The following is a 17,789-nucleotide window of genomic DNA, read 5'->3' as shown; positions in this document are numbered from 1 at the left end:
TACTCTCTTAAATTGAAAATAGTGTAAATAGTGACTGTTTGCTGTTCACTAGTGAAAAGTATGTCACTAATTCAAATAGTAGTATACTGTTCACTGGCAATAAGTGACTATTAACTGCCAAATAGTGATTGTCACATAATTTTCACTAAATCGTTTTTAGAGAGTACGGAAAAAACTCGATTAAATTTCACATATTACTTTAATAGAAACAAAAATAAATATTGAAGAAATAACTTAAAATTTGTATTTGATTTAAAACAGATCATATTTTTCGACCCGGGCACTCTAAAATTACTTAACTGAAAAAGCAAACACTCCCGATTTAATCCGTAGGTGGAGTGATTTTTTTCTAAAACTTTGAGTGACGGAGTGACAAAGTGAATTTGTATTGAAATAAACCCCGTAATCACTCCGAATTTACTCCCAATTTTTTACAGTGTACATGTCGGCAAGAAATAAATCATAACAAATAGTATTGTAATTTAAAATAAGATTGTTTATTTTCTTTTAATCGGATGGACTAATAATAATATATCACAATGATAAAAATAAAATAATATAAAAAGTATAAAAAAATAATATAATTAGACATAAGCGTATACATATTGTAAAATGCGCGAAAATATACAATGCGGTAATAAACATCGTAATTGTAAAAAAAAAAGTCTATTGATGTAAAGTAGATGTAACCCGCTAAAATATCATGCCTTTTTTTGTCTCACATTTCTTATTTACATAATATTGTACATATTGTCGGCTAATATAAATTACGCGGATGTAAAACGTTGAGTAATAAGTTTTACTGACGACAACAAGAGTGTTGAAGGTAACTTGCACCTTATATATATTATATCTTAAATGTATATCCTTCTTAACGACAATTATCAACAAAGGCGGCACTAGAACCACTCGTTATTTCAGCATAATTTTTGCGGCCTTGAATTGAACAGAGTTTACTCGAGAAATCCGTTTCTCTCTTCCTGTATAATTACAAAAAGAAAAAATTATTAACAATAATTTACAGTAATTGGATTCTCAAATAAAGACAAAGTGAAATGAGTTTGTATAAAATAAATAATTTGTTTACCCTCGTCCTGGAAGTTCCATTATATCAACAACAATATTATCAACATACAGCCTATCATTACACCAAAAAAAACAAAGTGATCGTGGTTGTAGTACGTCCATGTCGTACGTCCAAGCGAGTTCAACTTTTCGTATCTTTCCCATGTCATTTGCTGCACCTCCTGGGTGCGCCACGACTATTTTTCTCGTTGTCCCATGTTCTAATCTCATATAACCACTAAAAAAAAAGGCACACGTTTTTTTTTTTAATACATAACAGATTAATTTGTTCATGAAAATAATTTGTCAAGTAATTAATTACTTTGGGGTAAGATCCATGTTACGTATGATCCCATTTTCAGCGTGTAGTGTAACTTTCATAAAACCTTGGACCCAACTTTCAGCAGTTGGTGGTCTTGCTAAATTCATTGTTATTCTGTAATGTCTACCTACGTATTCAAAAGACAAAATTAAATAAACAAAAAAAAGAGGAATAGTTGACATAAAGGTGAAGAAATTTTAAATAATTTACTTACGACAATAAGGATCTTCTTTGCCGGTAGAAACAAAAAATTTCGAACCAAGTAATGATGTACCAGCAGACTGACCCATCGCTAACCTTTTCACCAAAGCGGGACTCTGATCAGCATGATAACCCATAATACCACAACTCAGACTGTTATTACTTTTACAAGAGAAACATTCACCGCGGAGAAAATTCGCGTAGTTATTGCATTCGTGCGCTACATACTGACACTTTGAGTTTATACTTTCGATAAAAAGTTTTATTGCTCGGATGTGATTGCAGGCAACAAGGACACGAGACGCTTCCTCAAGACCTTCTCTGATTAGTGTAAGTGGTAGTGAAGGAGTTGTTTCACTTAAATCAGTACATCCGGGCTGTTCTTTTCCATTGTTTGGGTAGAAATCCAAGTGTCCACACGGTTGACTCATTCCATATCCTTAACAAAATTTTTTACAGTCTATTTAACAATCTTTACAACACATCTTATTGATAAATATTTGAAAAATGGTGTGAAATTTACCTAGAAAAAAAATACTTTTCCCATCGGTATGGATAACATCGACAAGCTGAGCGTCGGTCCAATCTAAGCGGATATGACTTGGCATACCCTGAAAATTTGGCTCCGCAGGATCTAGTCCTGTTATACGTCCGACTTCACCTTCCAATTTTTCTCCGGCATATCCTGCAGTATGGGCACCAAGACTGTGGCCTATTAGATGAACATCACCCATCTCCAAACCATAGTTCATCTGAAGAAAAATTCAAGTTTTTATCATGCAAATATAATTTTCATTGATATGTAACTTGAAATTACAATACAATAGATAAATTACTGTATATTAAACGCTTACGTGGAGATGTTTTACAAGATGCGCAATCTCCAAGCCAACGAGTCTAGTGTTTGCAGTAGCCTGGGTATACAGAGGTAAACTACCTCCCGCCCAATCAACGATTATAATGTTGTAATCACCATGCTGGAGTAATTCATTTCTCATTTCCTATTATGGATGGTAATAATATGTATCATAATAAAAACTCGCTCAATAAATAATAGTATTACATGTCATACATATTTTAATTTTAATATTTTTTTACCTTGACCCAGTTACTCAGTGGTGTGTCAATAAATCCATGTATGATAAATTTTGTTTTACGTTTCGGATCGAAATTTGATCTTTTTATCGACTTATCTTTCCCCACGATAAGAACTTGGCCCTAAAATAAATTTTACATAATAGACATTAATTTTTTTTTATTTGTATCTGAATTTTTAAAATAAAATTATTAGTTAATACGTCGATAGCGGCATTATGACAAGTCGCTCCGAAACCTCTATGCACAGACAACTCTATAGAATTTCTGTGCCTAAAACCTGTCTATTGTAAAATAAAACTATCCTTGAACTGCAGTTCATGTAATCATGATTACTTCAAAACATCTCTATCCAGAACAATTCTCCTCAAGCTCAAGCTTTACTCTGAAACTTTTATTCAATGCCAAGACTATCCGAAATAACATGTTATTTATATAAATTACAAAACTGCTTTATAATATCATTAATCTAACAGAGCTTCATATGATTTGTAAAATTACAAAACTTACAGTGTAAGATTAATAGACTAACGCTCGAAAAATGTTTTGTAATATTACTACCTAAGCAGCACAGAGACAACTTTAAGATGTCTTTTAAAATGATAAGACAAATATTTTTTTTGTCTCCGTCATCTTTTTTGGTATAGATACGACGTGCAAATGTTGGTTCCGAAGACAGAGAAAATTTGTGTTGTTTTTCCTGTCTTATGTCAATTAAAAAGTTGTTTAGATGACTTATTTTACTACTATTTGTAATTTACTTTTGTCGTCGCTTGTGTCAAGTCTTTTAAGTAGATATTTTTCCAGTGACATAAATATCTAATCGTTTTGTCAACATATTGGTGCCTTATCGATTTGTCAAAAAACTGATATCTTATACACGTACGGAGAAGAATGTTGGCTCGAAACCTACTAATTTTTAATATGCTGTCGACCAAACTTGAAACAGGAAGGGAAGCATCCAAAAAGTTATTGTGCTCTTATGAAAACTTATTGTGCCGCATCACAATTATTATAATGTATGCAAATAATTGTTATTAAAGATTAACGATAAGTTTCTCGCGCGTAGTAAGTGTTGTGATACAGCATAATAATTTTTCGTATGAGCACAATAATTTTTAACTTCCCGCTAAGAAAATTGTAAATTTTCAAAAATTCGGGAAGTTATTGGTTTCGGTCCGACTTTCAAGAATCGAATTTCTATCAAATCTTGACGTTTTGAGGCTCTAGGAAGCTATTCTGACTAATTTCAAGATGATGTCCAAGTGTATGTATGTGTGTACATACGTATGTAAATATTCTATAACTTTTAAACGGATGAACCGATTTTGATCTTTGAGGTGTCATTCGACGCGGCTTGTTAATATCTTGAAGCGGTAAAAATTTCAGCTTAATCGGTAGAGTGCGTTCGGAGATATTTCAAAAATAAAATGTTTTCAAAAATGTTTTTTCTGGATAACTTTTAATTTGCTCGATGGATTGATTTCAAAATCTAATCAGCTCTAAAACTTTATAAGCCGCGTCGAATGCCACCTCAATTATCAAAATCGGTTCATTCTCTCAAGAGAAACCGTTAACGAAAGAATTAAAAAAAAAATTTTTTTAGTTTTTTTGAAATTTCTCAAAAACGACTCGATAAATCAATTTCAAAATTGGATCAGCTTTAGAACTTGATAAAACGCGTCGATTGCCACCTCAATCATCCTAATCGATCAATTCGTTTGAGGGATATCATTGGAGAAAAAATGGCAAAAAACGTTTTTTTTCGAGCTCGAAGAGCTCGAAAACGTATTCACAAAAATGTTTTTGAGCTCAAGGATCTCGAATATAGCGGGAAGTTTTAGGGCTGGCCCGCAGGGTCAACCGTCTGCTAACTTTACGGTCATTCACACTCATATTTATTTAATCCCCTCGGAGTGAAATTCACTCCGAAGGGGAGTTTAATTTAATATTGAAACTTAAAAAGAGTTTATTTTAATATTAGAATTCCAAATCGGAGTAAATGCGGATTAAAATGAAATTCAGATGACTTCGAAATCACTCATCTGAAAAAACAAACTCCCTATTTACTCCGTATTCGGAGTGATTTTTTTATAAACTCCGGAACTCCGAGTGACGGAGTGAATTAAAATCCATGAACACTCCGAATAATTTTACGACTTTAAAATTTGAGTTTGAAATTTAATTAATTTCACGTGATTACTTTATTATCTATTATCTATTTTTGAAATTAATTACGTCAAACGACGTTTTATTCCCCAACAATATATCTAATTATCGAAAGAAACTAAAAAATAAAGACTATTCTTTCAAATAAAAATTTATATCAAATGTTAATTAAAATGATGATCATCATTGGAGTTCGTTGAACTAAATATGACTTATATAAGGTGTTTTTGCCTCGCAACACTGTCATCAGTTTAAAAAAAAAAATTTAATAAAATTTTTTGAGTAGGTACTCATATATATATATAAATATATGAATCAGTCTATTACCAATTATACTGAAATTGCTACTCCACAGTGCTCGTAATAACTGTCAGCATAAATAAATTTTGAATTTTGTTTCTCACAAGAATAAATATATTTTTATTCAAATATTTTGAGCAGTATAATCATTGAATAAATAAAATGTCGATAAAAATTTATTTAATTTTGGGTATCGTACTGGCCATTATTTTGTTAACCGAGAGTTGTATTACACATAAGAAAGGATGTCAAGATATAGGAGATGTGGTATGTATATAATTGATATTTTTATAAATCTATACATTACACTGTAAAATATCGGAAGTTAATTCGTAGTGATTACGGATTTTATTTAAATCCGAATCCCCTTTATCATTCGGAGTTTTAGAGTTTTTACAAAAAAATTACTCTGCATACGGAGTAAATAGGGAATTTGTCTTTTTATCGTAGTACTGAATTTTATTCAAATCCGTATTCACTCAGATTCGGAGTTTAAATATTAAAATAAACTCCCCTTCGGAGTAAACTTTACTTCGAGAGAATAAAATAAATAAACAGTCATCCGTTCCACATTCACTCCGGATTTTAACCGCGTTCACTTGACAAATTTTTTACAGTGCAATATTAAATATTTTGTTCATATTTTATTGAATTCAGATTTTATTTAAATCCAAATGCACTCTGTCACTTGGAGTTAAGAAAAAATCAGGGCACGTACCGAGTAAATAGACAGTTTTGTTTTCAGCGGAAGGATTTCGAAGTGATCTGAATTTTATTTAAATCCGCATTCACTCCGACTCGGAATTTTGATCTTAAAATAAACTCCTCTTCGGAGTGAGTTTCACTCCAAGTAGATTAAATAAATAAAAAATCAACCGCTCCGCATTTACTCTGGATTTAATGCGCGTTCACTCCGCAATCTTTTTACAGTATATGACCCTAGTATTTATTACAATGATTATTATTTATTAATATGGTATTAAAAGATTTTAACTTCCCGCTAAGAAAATCAAAGATTTTCGAAAAATTCGGGAAGTTACTGTTTTCACCTTGATTCGCGAAAATAAAGTTTTCATCAGATGTCGGCGATTATTTTCAGAATCATGGCCGAGTGCTTGTATCTGTCAAGTTAAAAATATTTAAAATTACGGTTTTGAGTCTTTGAGCTCGAAAACAGCAGGAAGTTTTGGGGCTGGCCTGCAGGGTCAACCGATCTACAAATTTTTTTTATTGCAGTGCGGGGACAAGGGAGATTGCTGTGACTATAACCATTCGTCGAAATCGTGTACAGGTCAACGAGTTAAGAAATGCAGCTATCAAATCTACCCTCCAGTCGGAAAATAATCAGTGAATATTCACTGCGAATCAGTCCCAAGTATATCACTGGTTGGAGTATTTTTGACTAATGAATTTTAAGAAAGCAGATAACCCTGGAGAAGTTTAATTAAGCAAATGAGCTATAATGTATCATGTATTGATTCATTAAAAAAAAAAAAGGAAATTTTTTCTTTAGTGTCCTTACTTTGTCTGGCCCTATACTATTTATTTTATTTTATTTCCGTACTTAACTAAAAATTTTACTAACAATTTTGTAATGATTCTTATCGGATTAATGATGTTAGTAATTAATTGTTTTGAACCAACATCACACTGTAAAAAATCGGTCTGTCAGTTGACCCTGCGGGCCAGCCCCAAAACTTCCCGCTGTTTTCGAGCTCGTTGAGCTCGAAAACACTATTGTGAATACATTTTCGAGCTCTACGAGCTCGCAAATACTTTTGTATGCCATTGTTTTATAAAAAACCATTTTTTAGCATTTCTTTCTCCCACGATATCTCGCGAACGAATTAACCGATTTTGATGATTAAGGCGGCAATCGATGCGTTTTGTCAAGTTCTAAAGCTGATAAAATTTTGGATCCGATTTATCGAGTCGTTTTTGAGATATTTCAGGAAAAATAAAAAAAATTTTTTTTTTTAATTCTTTCGACAACGGTTTCTCTTGAACGAATGAACCGATTTTGATGGTTGAGGTGGCATTCGACGCGGCTTATAAAGCTCTAGAGCCCAGTCCATTTTGGAATTAATCCTTCGAGCACATTAAAAGTTATCCAAAAAAAACATTTTTGAAAAAACTTTATTTTTGGAATATCTCTGAACGAGCCCTACCGACCAAGCTCAATTTCCTCTCGGCTTCAAGATATTGACAATCCGCGTCGAATGGCACCTTAAAGTTCAAAATCGGTTCATCCGTTCAAAAGATACAGGTATTTACATACGTACGTACGTACGTACATACATACATACATACACTCGGACATCATCTTGAAATTAGTCAGAATAGCTTCCTAGGACCTCAAAACGTCGACATCTGATAGAAATTCGATTTTCGTAAATCGGACCGAAACCAATAACTTCCCGAATTTTTGAAAATTTACAATTTTCTTAGCGGGAAGTTAAAAATTTAGGTGTAAAAATGGACCCAGAGAACTTTACACGGCTGTGTAGTGTGAAATAACGGTGTAAAATTATCTCGGTGTAAATTTTGACACCATTCCGTGTTACTCGTTGTAATTTTGATTTATGAGCAACAAACAATCATTGAATATTTTAAACTATTTAATCAATAACTACATTAATTTTGTTTAGGGGTTAAATAGTATTTTAAACATTTAAATATTTTTATGATTAATTTTCTTGACGCAAAATTATCATGACTTATCCATTTACACGTTTGGCGGTGTAAAAATTTTAAATTCACACCATCTAAATTTAACACCGAATTCGGTGAAATTTTCACACCAAAATTTTTACACCGAGACATTAACACTACAGCCATCATATGGCCCCTCAAGTGCTGAAGATGGGTCTATAAAATTCAATTATTGAACTATTTGAGCTCGAAAACAGCGGGAAGTTTTGGGGCTGGCCCGCAGGGTCAACCGATTTACAGATTTTTTTGGATGCTTCACTTCCTGTTTCAAGTTTGGTCGACAGCATAATACAAATTGGTAGGTTTTGAGCCAACATTTTTCTCCGTGTAGATGTCATAACGGCAAGTGTACTACTTGGGATGTAATTACTTTGTAAGATTAAAAAAAAAATACAGTGGAAAATGTTTTGTATAATTACAACACCCAATTTGAATTATGGCTGAATGTTTTGTCTATTAGCTTCCAATACATTTTTTGTAAAATTGCAATAGAAATTTTTAACAGTGTACACTGTTCATGATCGATTGAACTAGAGAATCATCGGTAACTGAAAAAACCCGTTAGTTAACATGGAAATTCTCGTGTTTTTTCAGTTACCGATTATTTTTTAACTGAGTCAATAATTGATAGTGTCATTTTGGATAGTCTTGGCATTGAATAGAAAAGTTTCGGAGCTGATTTGCGCTTGAGGAGAGTTGTTCTGGATAGAGATGTTTTCGAGTAATCAGTTCAAAGATAGTTTCATTTTACGATAGACATGTTTTAGGCAGAGAAATTCGCCCGAGTCGAAATCTAAGTTCCGTTTTCGTTGTAATTTTTTCTCGACTTAATTCCAGAAAAATGTACAATCAAAACAGACTTTGTGTTATTGGGTACCGTATGAACATACGTCTGGTTTAGTTGTAACTCGAGGAGTTTTGTCCCAATATAACAAGTTTACAACGAAACCAGACGTTGAATAATCATAATATTAAATATAATAATAACAATGTTAACATTATTTTAGATCTGAGGGCGCGGGTTCGAACCCCTTTCAGACCCATTATTTATTTATTTATTTTTTTTTTAAATAATATTACTATTAATAATAATAACAATAAATACAATAATTATTTATTATAAAAAAAAATAAAGAAACTAAAAACACTTCAACACGTTAGAAGCAACACCACTGTTATAATTATAAAATCATAATTATTACCAAATTATAAATACATGATGAAATAATTAAATTTGACTCAAATACAAAAAAAATTTTTTACGTAGAACTTTTTTTACTCTGAAGTTCGAGGAACTTCTGGAGGTAGGATGTGAAAGAGGCAGAATATCTATTAGATTCTATGGATAACTACACCTATGCTATTTACTAAATTAAGATTACCATAGAAAGAAATAATCGACGAAAAATCGCAACTCGCGGGATTCGAACCTACCACCTAACGCTCACCAGTCTTATGCGCTAACCGCAAAGCTACGCAACCGATGTGCAGCCAAGAACTTTAGTAAGTTCATATAACCGAGTTGTAAGCCACGCGTCTATAATCAACAGTTCATTGGGTTAAATATTTAAGGGAGAGGAGATAAAAACTCACGATCACATGTGAAATTATTATGTACACACTGTAAATAAGCGGGAGTGAATTTGGAGTGAATTTTCACTCCCATCACTCGGAGTATAAGATGTGCAAAAAAAAAATTAAATTAATAACATAAAAGGTAAATAAGAAAATTCATAATTTAAAAAAAAACGAATTAATCGTGGGACATAATGCGGCGCTTTTTTTTATTACCATTTTCAAATTAAAAATTACAGAAAAATTTATTTATTTTGGGGTTAGACTTCATAAAATTTTCCGAAAACCGAATAAAATTTAGAGTAGACTACGGTAAAATTTGTTGAAAAAAAGTTAAAAATTATCTCACTTACCGGCCAATGATTAGGTCGTGCCATTCGTCCCACGATTACAGTGAATTTAACGGTAATTTTAAAAAAAAATTTCTTTCCGTGTATAGTATCCACGAATATTATCACGATTATTGAATTGGGAAGAATCTTATACAATAATATTATTAATATTAGTAATAACGAGCAACCCGCAGTCACTACGTTACTGCCCAAATATCGCTACTAAATTTATAAAAGACGTAGAAAAAAAAGATTTCTTGCTGCAAAAAATTTTAATTTGCACCAAGAAATTTTATGGATTATAAATTAAATACAAAAATTGTCTTGGGAGAAAAAAGATTTTTTTAGTCAAGAAATAATTCCTTGCACCAAGTAATTTTTTCTAGTTTTAAATAAAATTTTTGTTTCCAATTCATAATGCAAAAAATTTTTTGGGGCAAGTAAAAATTTTCTTTAGGCGAGTAAAAATTTTTTGTGTCAATGAATCCTTTTTTTTTCTATGCACACTTTTTTGACTTTGAGAAGCTTCCTATAAAACCAAAAGGGAGTATTATAAAGATCTGTCATTTTAGAATAAGTAACGCGATATAAAAAATATAGCTATATATTCAATGACATTCAGTGATATTTAGTGACAGAATAATTAAAGTATTAATTTATTCGAAGAAAATAAATACGATCGTCTTTTATCTCGCGTAATTTAAGTGTAATTCGTAAAATAGGTGTCAGGAATAAAATATTTATCATGAGGGTATTTCTGATTACCGTTACGGTAGAAACCTCCTCGGCAACAGTCTGTAGAAATAACTGATGGAATTTACACAGTTCCGGGTCGGCCGCTAGGTGGCAAAAGCGGGAAATTTTTTTTCCTAGTCCAATACTTGTCATGTAGATCTTAAAACCCATCGAAAGAGAGAAAATAATTAAGATCATACTTCACAGGATCATTTCTGTAGTATAACTTCACATCCTCTCTACTCTATAGTTGAGTCGATACAGCCATGATGATGAGGAATAATCCTCTCCCCTGAGCGTGAGGAAGACTGAGTTTCAGCTCTTAGCCGAAACTCAGTCATCGATGATCGTTCACCCTTCGAACTTCGGTTCGAGGGGCTTGGGAAGTGGATATTCTGAGTGGTTATTCAATAAAAAATTAATTTTCTCAGTCCGACTTGAAAGTCCGACAATTCGTTAAGCCACCAAAATTTTTATATGCATAAATTTTAGAGTTAAAAACTAAATTAGTAGTTATTCATGTACTTCAGTTAGTTTCAAGTACTTTTAATTTATTTAATTAATTACTTTAGAGCAAAATAAATTAACCAAAGAAATAAAAAATCTTTTTTTTTTAGTTATTTTTCATAATTAAAATATTACGAGTAACCCGCAGTCACTACGTGACTATCCAAATATCTACTAGATTTATAAAATACGCAGAAAAAAGATATTTCGCCGAAAAAAATTTTAATTTGCATTAAAAAATATTATGAATTAAATACAAAAATTGTCTTGGCGAGTAAAGATTTTTTGTGTCAATGAATCCTTTTTTTTTCTATGCAGAATTTTTCGGCTTTGAGAAGCTTCCTAAAACCAAAAGGGAGTACAAAAATCTGTCATTTTAGAATAAGTAACGCGGTATAAATAACATACTTATGACAGAATAATTAAAGTATTAATTTATTTAAAGAAAATAAATACGATCGTCTTTTTTCTCGCGTAATTTAAATGTAATTCGAATGATATAGATAAATCTATTTATCTCAATACTTGGCAATTAAAAAGAGTTTAAACTATAAAAAGGCACGAATTCAAGTCAATACCTATTTAATGATACCAATTTCAATAACATTAACTAATTCTATCATATAGATATGGCGGGAACAAAATTTTCCTTATTCTCTTAATAATATAGATTATAATTATAATTGTTTTATTATTATTATTATAATACCTTATTATTATTTTAATATATTATAAATTAATGGTTTATTAATCATTACGATTTTGATGATTATTATCATTATTATTATTATTATTAAAAAAAAGTACTCCAAGTGAGACTCGAACTCGCGTCCGTAGATTTCAAAGACTATTTGCACACTCATTATAATTATCCTTACTATAATAACAATAATAATAATTATTATTATTATTCTACGTCTGGTTTCGTTGTAAAAAATGTTGTAGAAATAATAATAATAATAATAATGTGGGTAATGTTTACAATCAAAACAGCATTTTGTAGGTCTGGTTTGGTTGTACTTTGAGTCCGCGTCATCTTATACGATCAAAACAGACGTTTGGGGAAGCGGCAAATTGAACTAGAAAGCATTTGAATACTTTTACCATTAAAACAGAACTCGAATTTCGACTTGGGTCTGTAGAGTTGTCTGTGCATAGAGAGGTTTTGGAGCGACTTGTCAAGAATTTTAATTAAACAAATTCAACGTTTTTTCGCTTTATTACGATCCCATCAGCAATTAAAATACATAATGTAAAAAAAAATCATACTTTACTATCTTAATTAATTTTTAATTACTATACTTGTGTTTTTTATTACTGATGACAAAGTCAGAATAGAGCAACGAAATGTTCAATGGGTTAAATTTTAATTATCATTTAAATAAATTTCAAATTTTCTAAGACTCCATCTAATTATTAATTAATTAATTACCTCGGTAGGATTATCATTTGTATAAAGTATAAATCTTGTATTGATAACTTCGCGTGGTAGTGGAAAGACATTTAGCGGTCGATGTATCAAATGATACCAGCTTCTTGTTATATTTAGACAGCCTAATTCATCATAACACCTCGTTTCATTTTCAACTAAACATAAACACAATAATTAAATATTATAATAAATAAATATACAATCGGGGAAGGGCAAAACGGGAGCGCAAAAATAAATAATGGAATTTTGTGCATTCGAGTTTGGTGAATCTTTTTTTTTTACTTTCATTAAAGGTAATTGAACCAAATTTCCAGTTGCCATTAGACCGATTTCAAAAAAAAGTTACAAAATTTTGTTTTCTTTTATTTAAAAAAATTACTACACAAAAAAAATAATTTCTCGGCGCAAGAAATATTTTGTATTATGAATTGAAGACAAAAATTTTTCTTAGCTCAAAAATTTTTTTCTCAGCTAAAAAATTTTTGTCTTGTTCCAAGATAATTTACAATACAAAAAATTTTTTACACCAAAAAATCCTTTTTTCCTGTGTAGAATAAAATTGGTTATATCTAATCAAAGTAAAAATATAGATTTGTAATACTATTAGTAAATAAAAATGCCGAAAAAACAAAATTATTGCAGATAAATAACTTTTATAAAATTGTAATACCGCGAAGAAAACACCATATACATTTTTTGTTCCCAATAATAAATTGAGTCTACTAAACATTTCCTGAAAAATAATTTTGGACACTCATAATCGTACAAAAATGATTACAAGAGTCGTAAATGACGGGTAGAAACAATTTGGGAAAAAAAATTTTTTTCACGAAATTTTTGAGCTGGTCTGTTTTGCCCACTTAGTCCCGTTTTGCTCGACCTTTCCCTATGTGTAAATTATTATTACATACATGGTAACCAGGGTATATTGACTTCAATTTTATCACTTCGTGTCCATTGCCATGGATCTAAAATTCCAGCAGCTGCAGCGGCTGTTGAATAAGCTATTGGTGTTAACGTAATGAAAAGGATTAAAAGTGGGCCTTTTGTTGTTGTTGTTGTTGCTGTTGTTATAATGAGTTCTTTCTTCGGACCCGCGATCCTCCTCATTCTTAAATTTACAAATTTATTAATTAATTACTTTCAAATTAAAATAAATAGTAAAAAGAAATGATTTAATAACAAGACTCGAGGTCGTTAAAAATAAGTTGAGTAAATTAAAAGTAAGTAACTAAATACTAATGACTAACAAATTTCAAAATACATAATTTGTTAATGTAACGACAAGGTTCAAAATGAAATTAGAGTCCTTGAAAAAAAAATAACATACGTGTCGTAATGAACATTCTTTACATTAATTTTAATTCTTGAGTATGCGGGAGCAATGCAAAGTATCAACACCCGAGCAGATTTCACTTTTTCTCTACGTATGTTATGTACTGGACACATATGTGCGCTATCTACTTAAACATGCAGTCACATCATTATGTATCGTACAAAAACAAAAAATTCATTTAACTCAAAAGTAAACAAAAAAAAAATTATTTTTACTCAGCTTTTGTATTTTTTTTTTTATTTAATTTTTTTTTTTTTAATTTTATCTTATATAATTTATTGCTTCCGGAAGTAAATGTAATGAGCAATGATTAATGATAATATAATATAACATATGTATTAAGATTTACATCCTGCTTGGATTTTTTTTTATACTTAAATAAAATATAAATTTCAAAAGCAAGTTAATTTTTTATTTTTTAAATTTCTATTAATTTCTTAATATAATAATAATTTAATTATCTCAGTAATTTTAATTTCGATATTTTTTTTGTACCATAAATTTTAATAACTATCATATACATATACTTTTATTAATAGACCCATATATTACACGGATATAAATTAAATTAATATATATAATTGGCAATAATAATTTATCATGAACTCATGATTAATTATTATGTATTTTTTATGTATTTATTTGTCATAATTTTGAAATGATGCTGTAAACTAAATGATCTTGTCTTAAAGAAAGTGTATTCACATGTTTGCAAACGATTACTAACGTAAAAGCTATCAGGGGGAAAGTATAGATTAATATATTTGAGAGAGCATAAAAATTCTTGTTCCTCATCGGCTATTTTAAATAAATTCAAAAATTTGTGTTTTTCTGCCAATTTATCTTACGTTTGGCAATAAATTTTTTTTTACATAACACTTTATAACATTTGATGTTCTTATAGTAATAACTATTTATTACTCTAATACCATTTGACATTCATTGCGTCGGACTATTGCGAAAATGTGTAAATAATAAAAGTTAATACGCACTTAAGCAAACTATTACGCGTAATAAAATTTTGAAATTTCTTATGTACGAATAATTTTATTAAATTCGTGAATAAATTTTTTTAATACATTATTTATCATTATTATTTCGAAAATAATAAAATAGTTAATATATGAGGATATTACATGAAGGCTAATGGTCTTTAAGCTTATAATCGCGTTTTTTTTTTGTAATATTCCACGGTGTTGTACGTATGTAGGAAGCCGTCGTGCATCGTCGATCAATTTGATTGTACACTTTTGCTTGCACGTGCAAGAGCATGCTAAAGTGTCGGATATCAAGAGATTAAGCGCGATGCGGAAACTATGATTATAACGGCTGCATGGCTACTCACGAATTGTGCTATTTTTATTTTCTTTTTATAATCAAATAACTTGGATTTGAATTAAATTAATTTTGGGTTCAGTACACTGCTGAGAAAAAAATAATCTTTTCGAATTATTTTATATTTTTACCACAATAAATTATGCTATTAAAAATTTTCAATCTAATATATTTTTGGTGGAAAAATTTCAAGATTTCAATAAAAATAATTTTCTTAATCGAAGAAAACCAAGTTTTTGGTAAAGTGCAAATAAATTTTGGATTTTTTCTGTCGAGAAAATGATTCTTCGTGCTAAATATGAAATTAATAATGCAATAATTTATATTGATTTATTACTCAAAAAAATATTGTTTTCACAAAAGCTTTTTTTTCTCAGTGTACTAAATTTATATAATAAAAAAAAAATTATGTTTATTAAATATTGTATGACAATTTAATAGTAGGTTACATAAAAAAAATACACTAGATTGAATCTCATGTGTAGACTGATATAGAAAGTGTAACGCCTCAGGAATATTTCAAAAAGAAACATATATATATATAGGTATATACATATATTTCGCACAAAATAGTATTTGTATATAAAAAAAAATATTTGACATATTTCGAAAGGAAGGATTAAAAAAAAAAAAATATATAATTTTATAAAATAATTTAAACAAATAAAAAAAATGAACAAGTTATGCCACTTTCAAAGCAGGTCAGAAAACCACGCGACCGAGTTTCTGATGTGATGGTTATTCTACTTTCTCAAACATATAGATTTCTTCTAAAATTTATTTCAATCCCTTAGTACTCAAATTTAAAAATGGGGACTAAAAAAACTGCAAAAAAATTTTTTTTTATTAAGTACTTGCAGAGTAAAAATAAATCAGCGAACGCTATATGATTTTTTTCTTAGATTTTCTATGGTAGAATAAAGATAAAGTTCATTCACCAGACCCATACATCATAATATTTCAAATTTAAGTGTTTCCTTAACGAGATAAAAATAATACCGAGATTGATGAGTGATAAATTTGTAAAAAATTAAATCTTCATTACCGGAGATCAAACTGGTGAAAATAATAATTATTTTATTACAAAAGAAGGCGCAGATATTTGTGCGTTCGCATGATATGAGAGAGTTTGTATGAAAGTAAATGCGAGAGTGAAAATTATCTATATGTAGAATTGCGGTGGGTCAAGTTGACGTGCATCATACGGTGAAAAAATGCCTCGGGCACATGAATTACCACTTACTAAAATCCCGTTTATATAAATCCTTTTTATTTATTTATTTTTTTTTTATTTACTATCGATACAAATAAACATTCTCAAACATACGTCCAACTTGATCAGTCATTAATTCAGTGGACTCGGTGCCTTAATGAATAAAATCTCGCGGCAAAAAATTTGTTAACAACAAAATACATCGATAGAGCAAGAAAGTTGTCTGTATAGAAATTAATGACCCAGGATTTTAATGTCTTTTATAATAAAATATATTTACGGAGTATTTTATTTATATATATATTTTAAGTCTAGACAACTGAACTCAGCAATTCTGCACTAATTTTGAATTTACATCTACTGTGTACATATGTAGACATGCATCAGTAAAAGGTAAACATATTTAATTTAAACGTACAAAATATACAATCTATAGTATATACATCGATACGATCGGTTCATGTTGTGTGTTGGTAAACGCGATGACGCCTACGTGGAGAAAGCGCAGTCGCGTGCTTCATTATAATCATCTCGCGTTAGTATATATATATATATATATATATATATGGCTGTGTATGTGTATTTTAAAATATAAATAAATAGGAACAAGTAGCCGTTATCTCGATAATAATGACATGAATAGCGGTAAATCTATAACATAAACCGTTTACAGTGATATTCATCTTAATCTTATAAAAATATCTTTAATTATAACACATTCTTGATGTGCCTTCTTGTATACAAATATATGTCTTCTTAATTATGTCATTAGTTTATAATTTTACACAACACACATTTGCTAAAAAAATTTTTTTTTCTGGTACTTTCCGTAAAAAAAAAAATCATATTTTATAAAATATGTAGTGTGACTTACATTGTTATCAGTTTTTAATTAGCATGTCACATATCATTATTTTTATTTATTGAGCACGACAATTAATCCATATTTTTAGTTAAAATAGCTCACATGTAATTTTTGATGGTATATGTGTATGTATTTGTCACGATATTTATATAATTGCACTTGGAAACATTTATTTTAATTGCAGAAATTATTTATCCTATCATGTGTTTATATTAAAAAACACTGAAATAAATAAATAAAATGTATATGTATGTAATATATTTAATTAAAAGAAGACACGTCTGTATAGAGTACCGGTTCTCGACTGAATGCACAGAAGATTTGCTAAAGCCTCGTGTGTATACGAGGAATGAGGGATTTTCCCCCGCTGCCACTGTTGTTATCCTGCTACTACGGTTACCTGCACTACTGTTACCTGTGGCTTGAGTCGTCAGGTGAGTGCGCCTGTACTGGGAGTAAATATATATACATATATATGTGCCACGTTTACATCGTATAGGATTATAGGTAAATTTACTATGAACAAATCGTTGATATTTGTCTAGGTAGTGTCTACGATATTTTCTATAATTTAAACTGGTACCTATTACTTCAT

The 17,789-nt window shown here is 30.0% G+C and overlaps 1 protein-coding gene and 1 non-coding gene across 3 annotated transcripts; one reads left to right on the top strand and one right to left on the bottom strand.

Annotated features, from left to right (window-relative positions):
• Window positions 1-475: 475 nt before the first annotated feature.
• LOC130663045 (pancreatic triacylglycerol lipase-like) lies at window positions 476-17,711 on the bottom strand. Of its 2 annotated transcripts, none has more exons than XM_057462092.1 (10): window positions 17,204-17,711; window positions 13,357-13,556; window positions 12,446-12,600; window positions 2,687-2,806; window positions 2,443-2,589; window positions 2,112-2,340; window positions 1,602-2,027; window positions 1,388-1,514; window positions 1,088-1,303; window positions 476-980 (listed from the first exon to the last, which is right to left on the bottom strand). In XM_057462092.1, exons 2-10 carry the CDS (start codon window positions 13,553-13,555, stop codon window positions 872-874), a joined length of 1,728 nt encoding a protein of 575 aa, XP_057318075.1. In that variant the 5' UTR covers window position 13,556; window positions 17,204-17,711; the 3' UTR covers window positions 476-871. The 2 variants fall into 2 exon arrangements, with proteins under 2 accessions (XP_057318075.1, XP_057318076.1); XM_057462093.1 differs by having other exon boundaries at window positions 17,297-17,711.
• Window positions 10,697-10,910, top strand: LOC130664299 (small nucleolar RNA U3). The gene has a single exon (XR_008989340.1). It is a non-coding gene; the product is annotated as a small nucleolar RNA U3 (small nucleolar RNA).
• Window positions 17,712-17,789: the final 78 nt, after the last annotated feature.

This window comes from Microplitis mediator, chromosome 2, assembly GCF_029852145.1.
Source record: "Microplitis mediator isolate UGA2020A chromosome 2, iyMicMedi2.1, whole genome shotgun sequence".
NCBI lineage: Eukaryota > Metazoa > Arthropoda > Insecta > Hymenoptera > Braconidae > Microplitis > Microplitis mediator.
The sequence above is the reverse complement of the archived record's forward strand: the minus strand, read 5'-3'. Positions and strand labels throughout refer to the sequence as shown.

Excerpts from the sequence above, each read along its gene's own strand:
- LOC130663045 (XM_057462092.1), bottom strand. The coding sequence starts at position 13,555 with ATGAGGAGGATCGCGGGTCCGAAGAAAGAACTCATTATAACAACAGCA. Across the intron at positions 2,341-2,442 it reads ATCTTGTAAAACATCTCCAC|ATGAACTATGGTTTGGAGAT; the intron begins GTAAGCGTTTAA and ends ATTTTTCTTCAG. Across the intron at positions 2,028-2,111 it reads GAAAAGTATTTTTTTTCTAG|GATATGGAATGAGTCAACCG; the intron begins GTAAATTTCACA and ends AATTTTGTTAAG.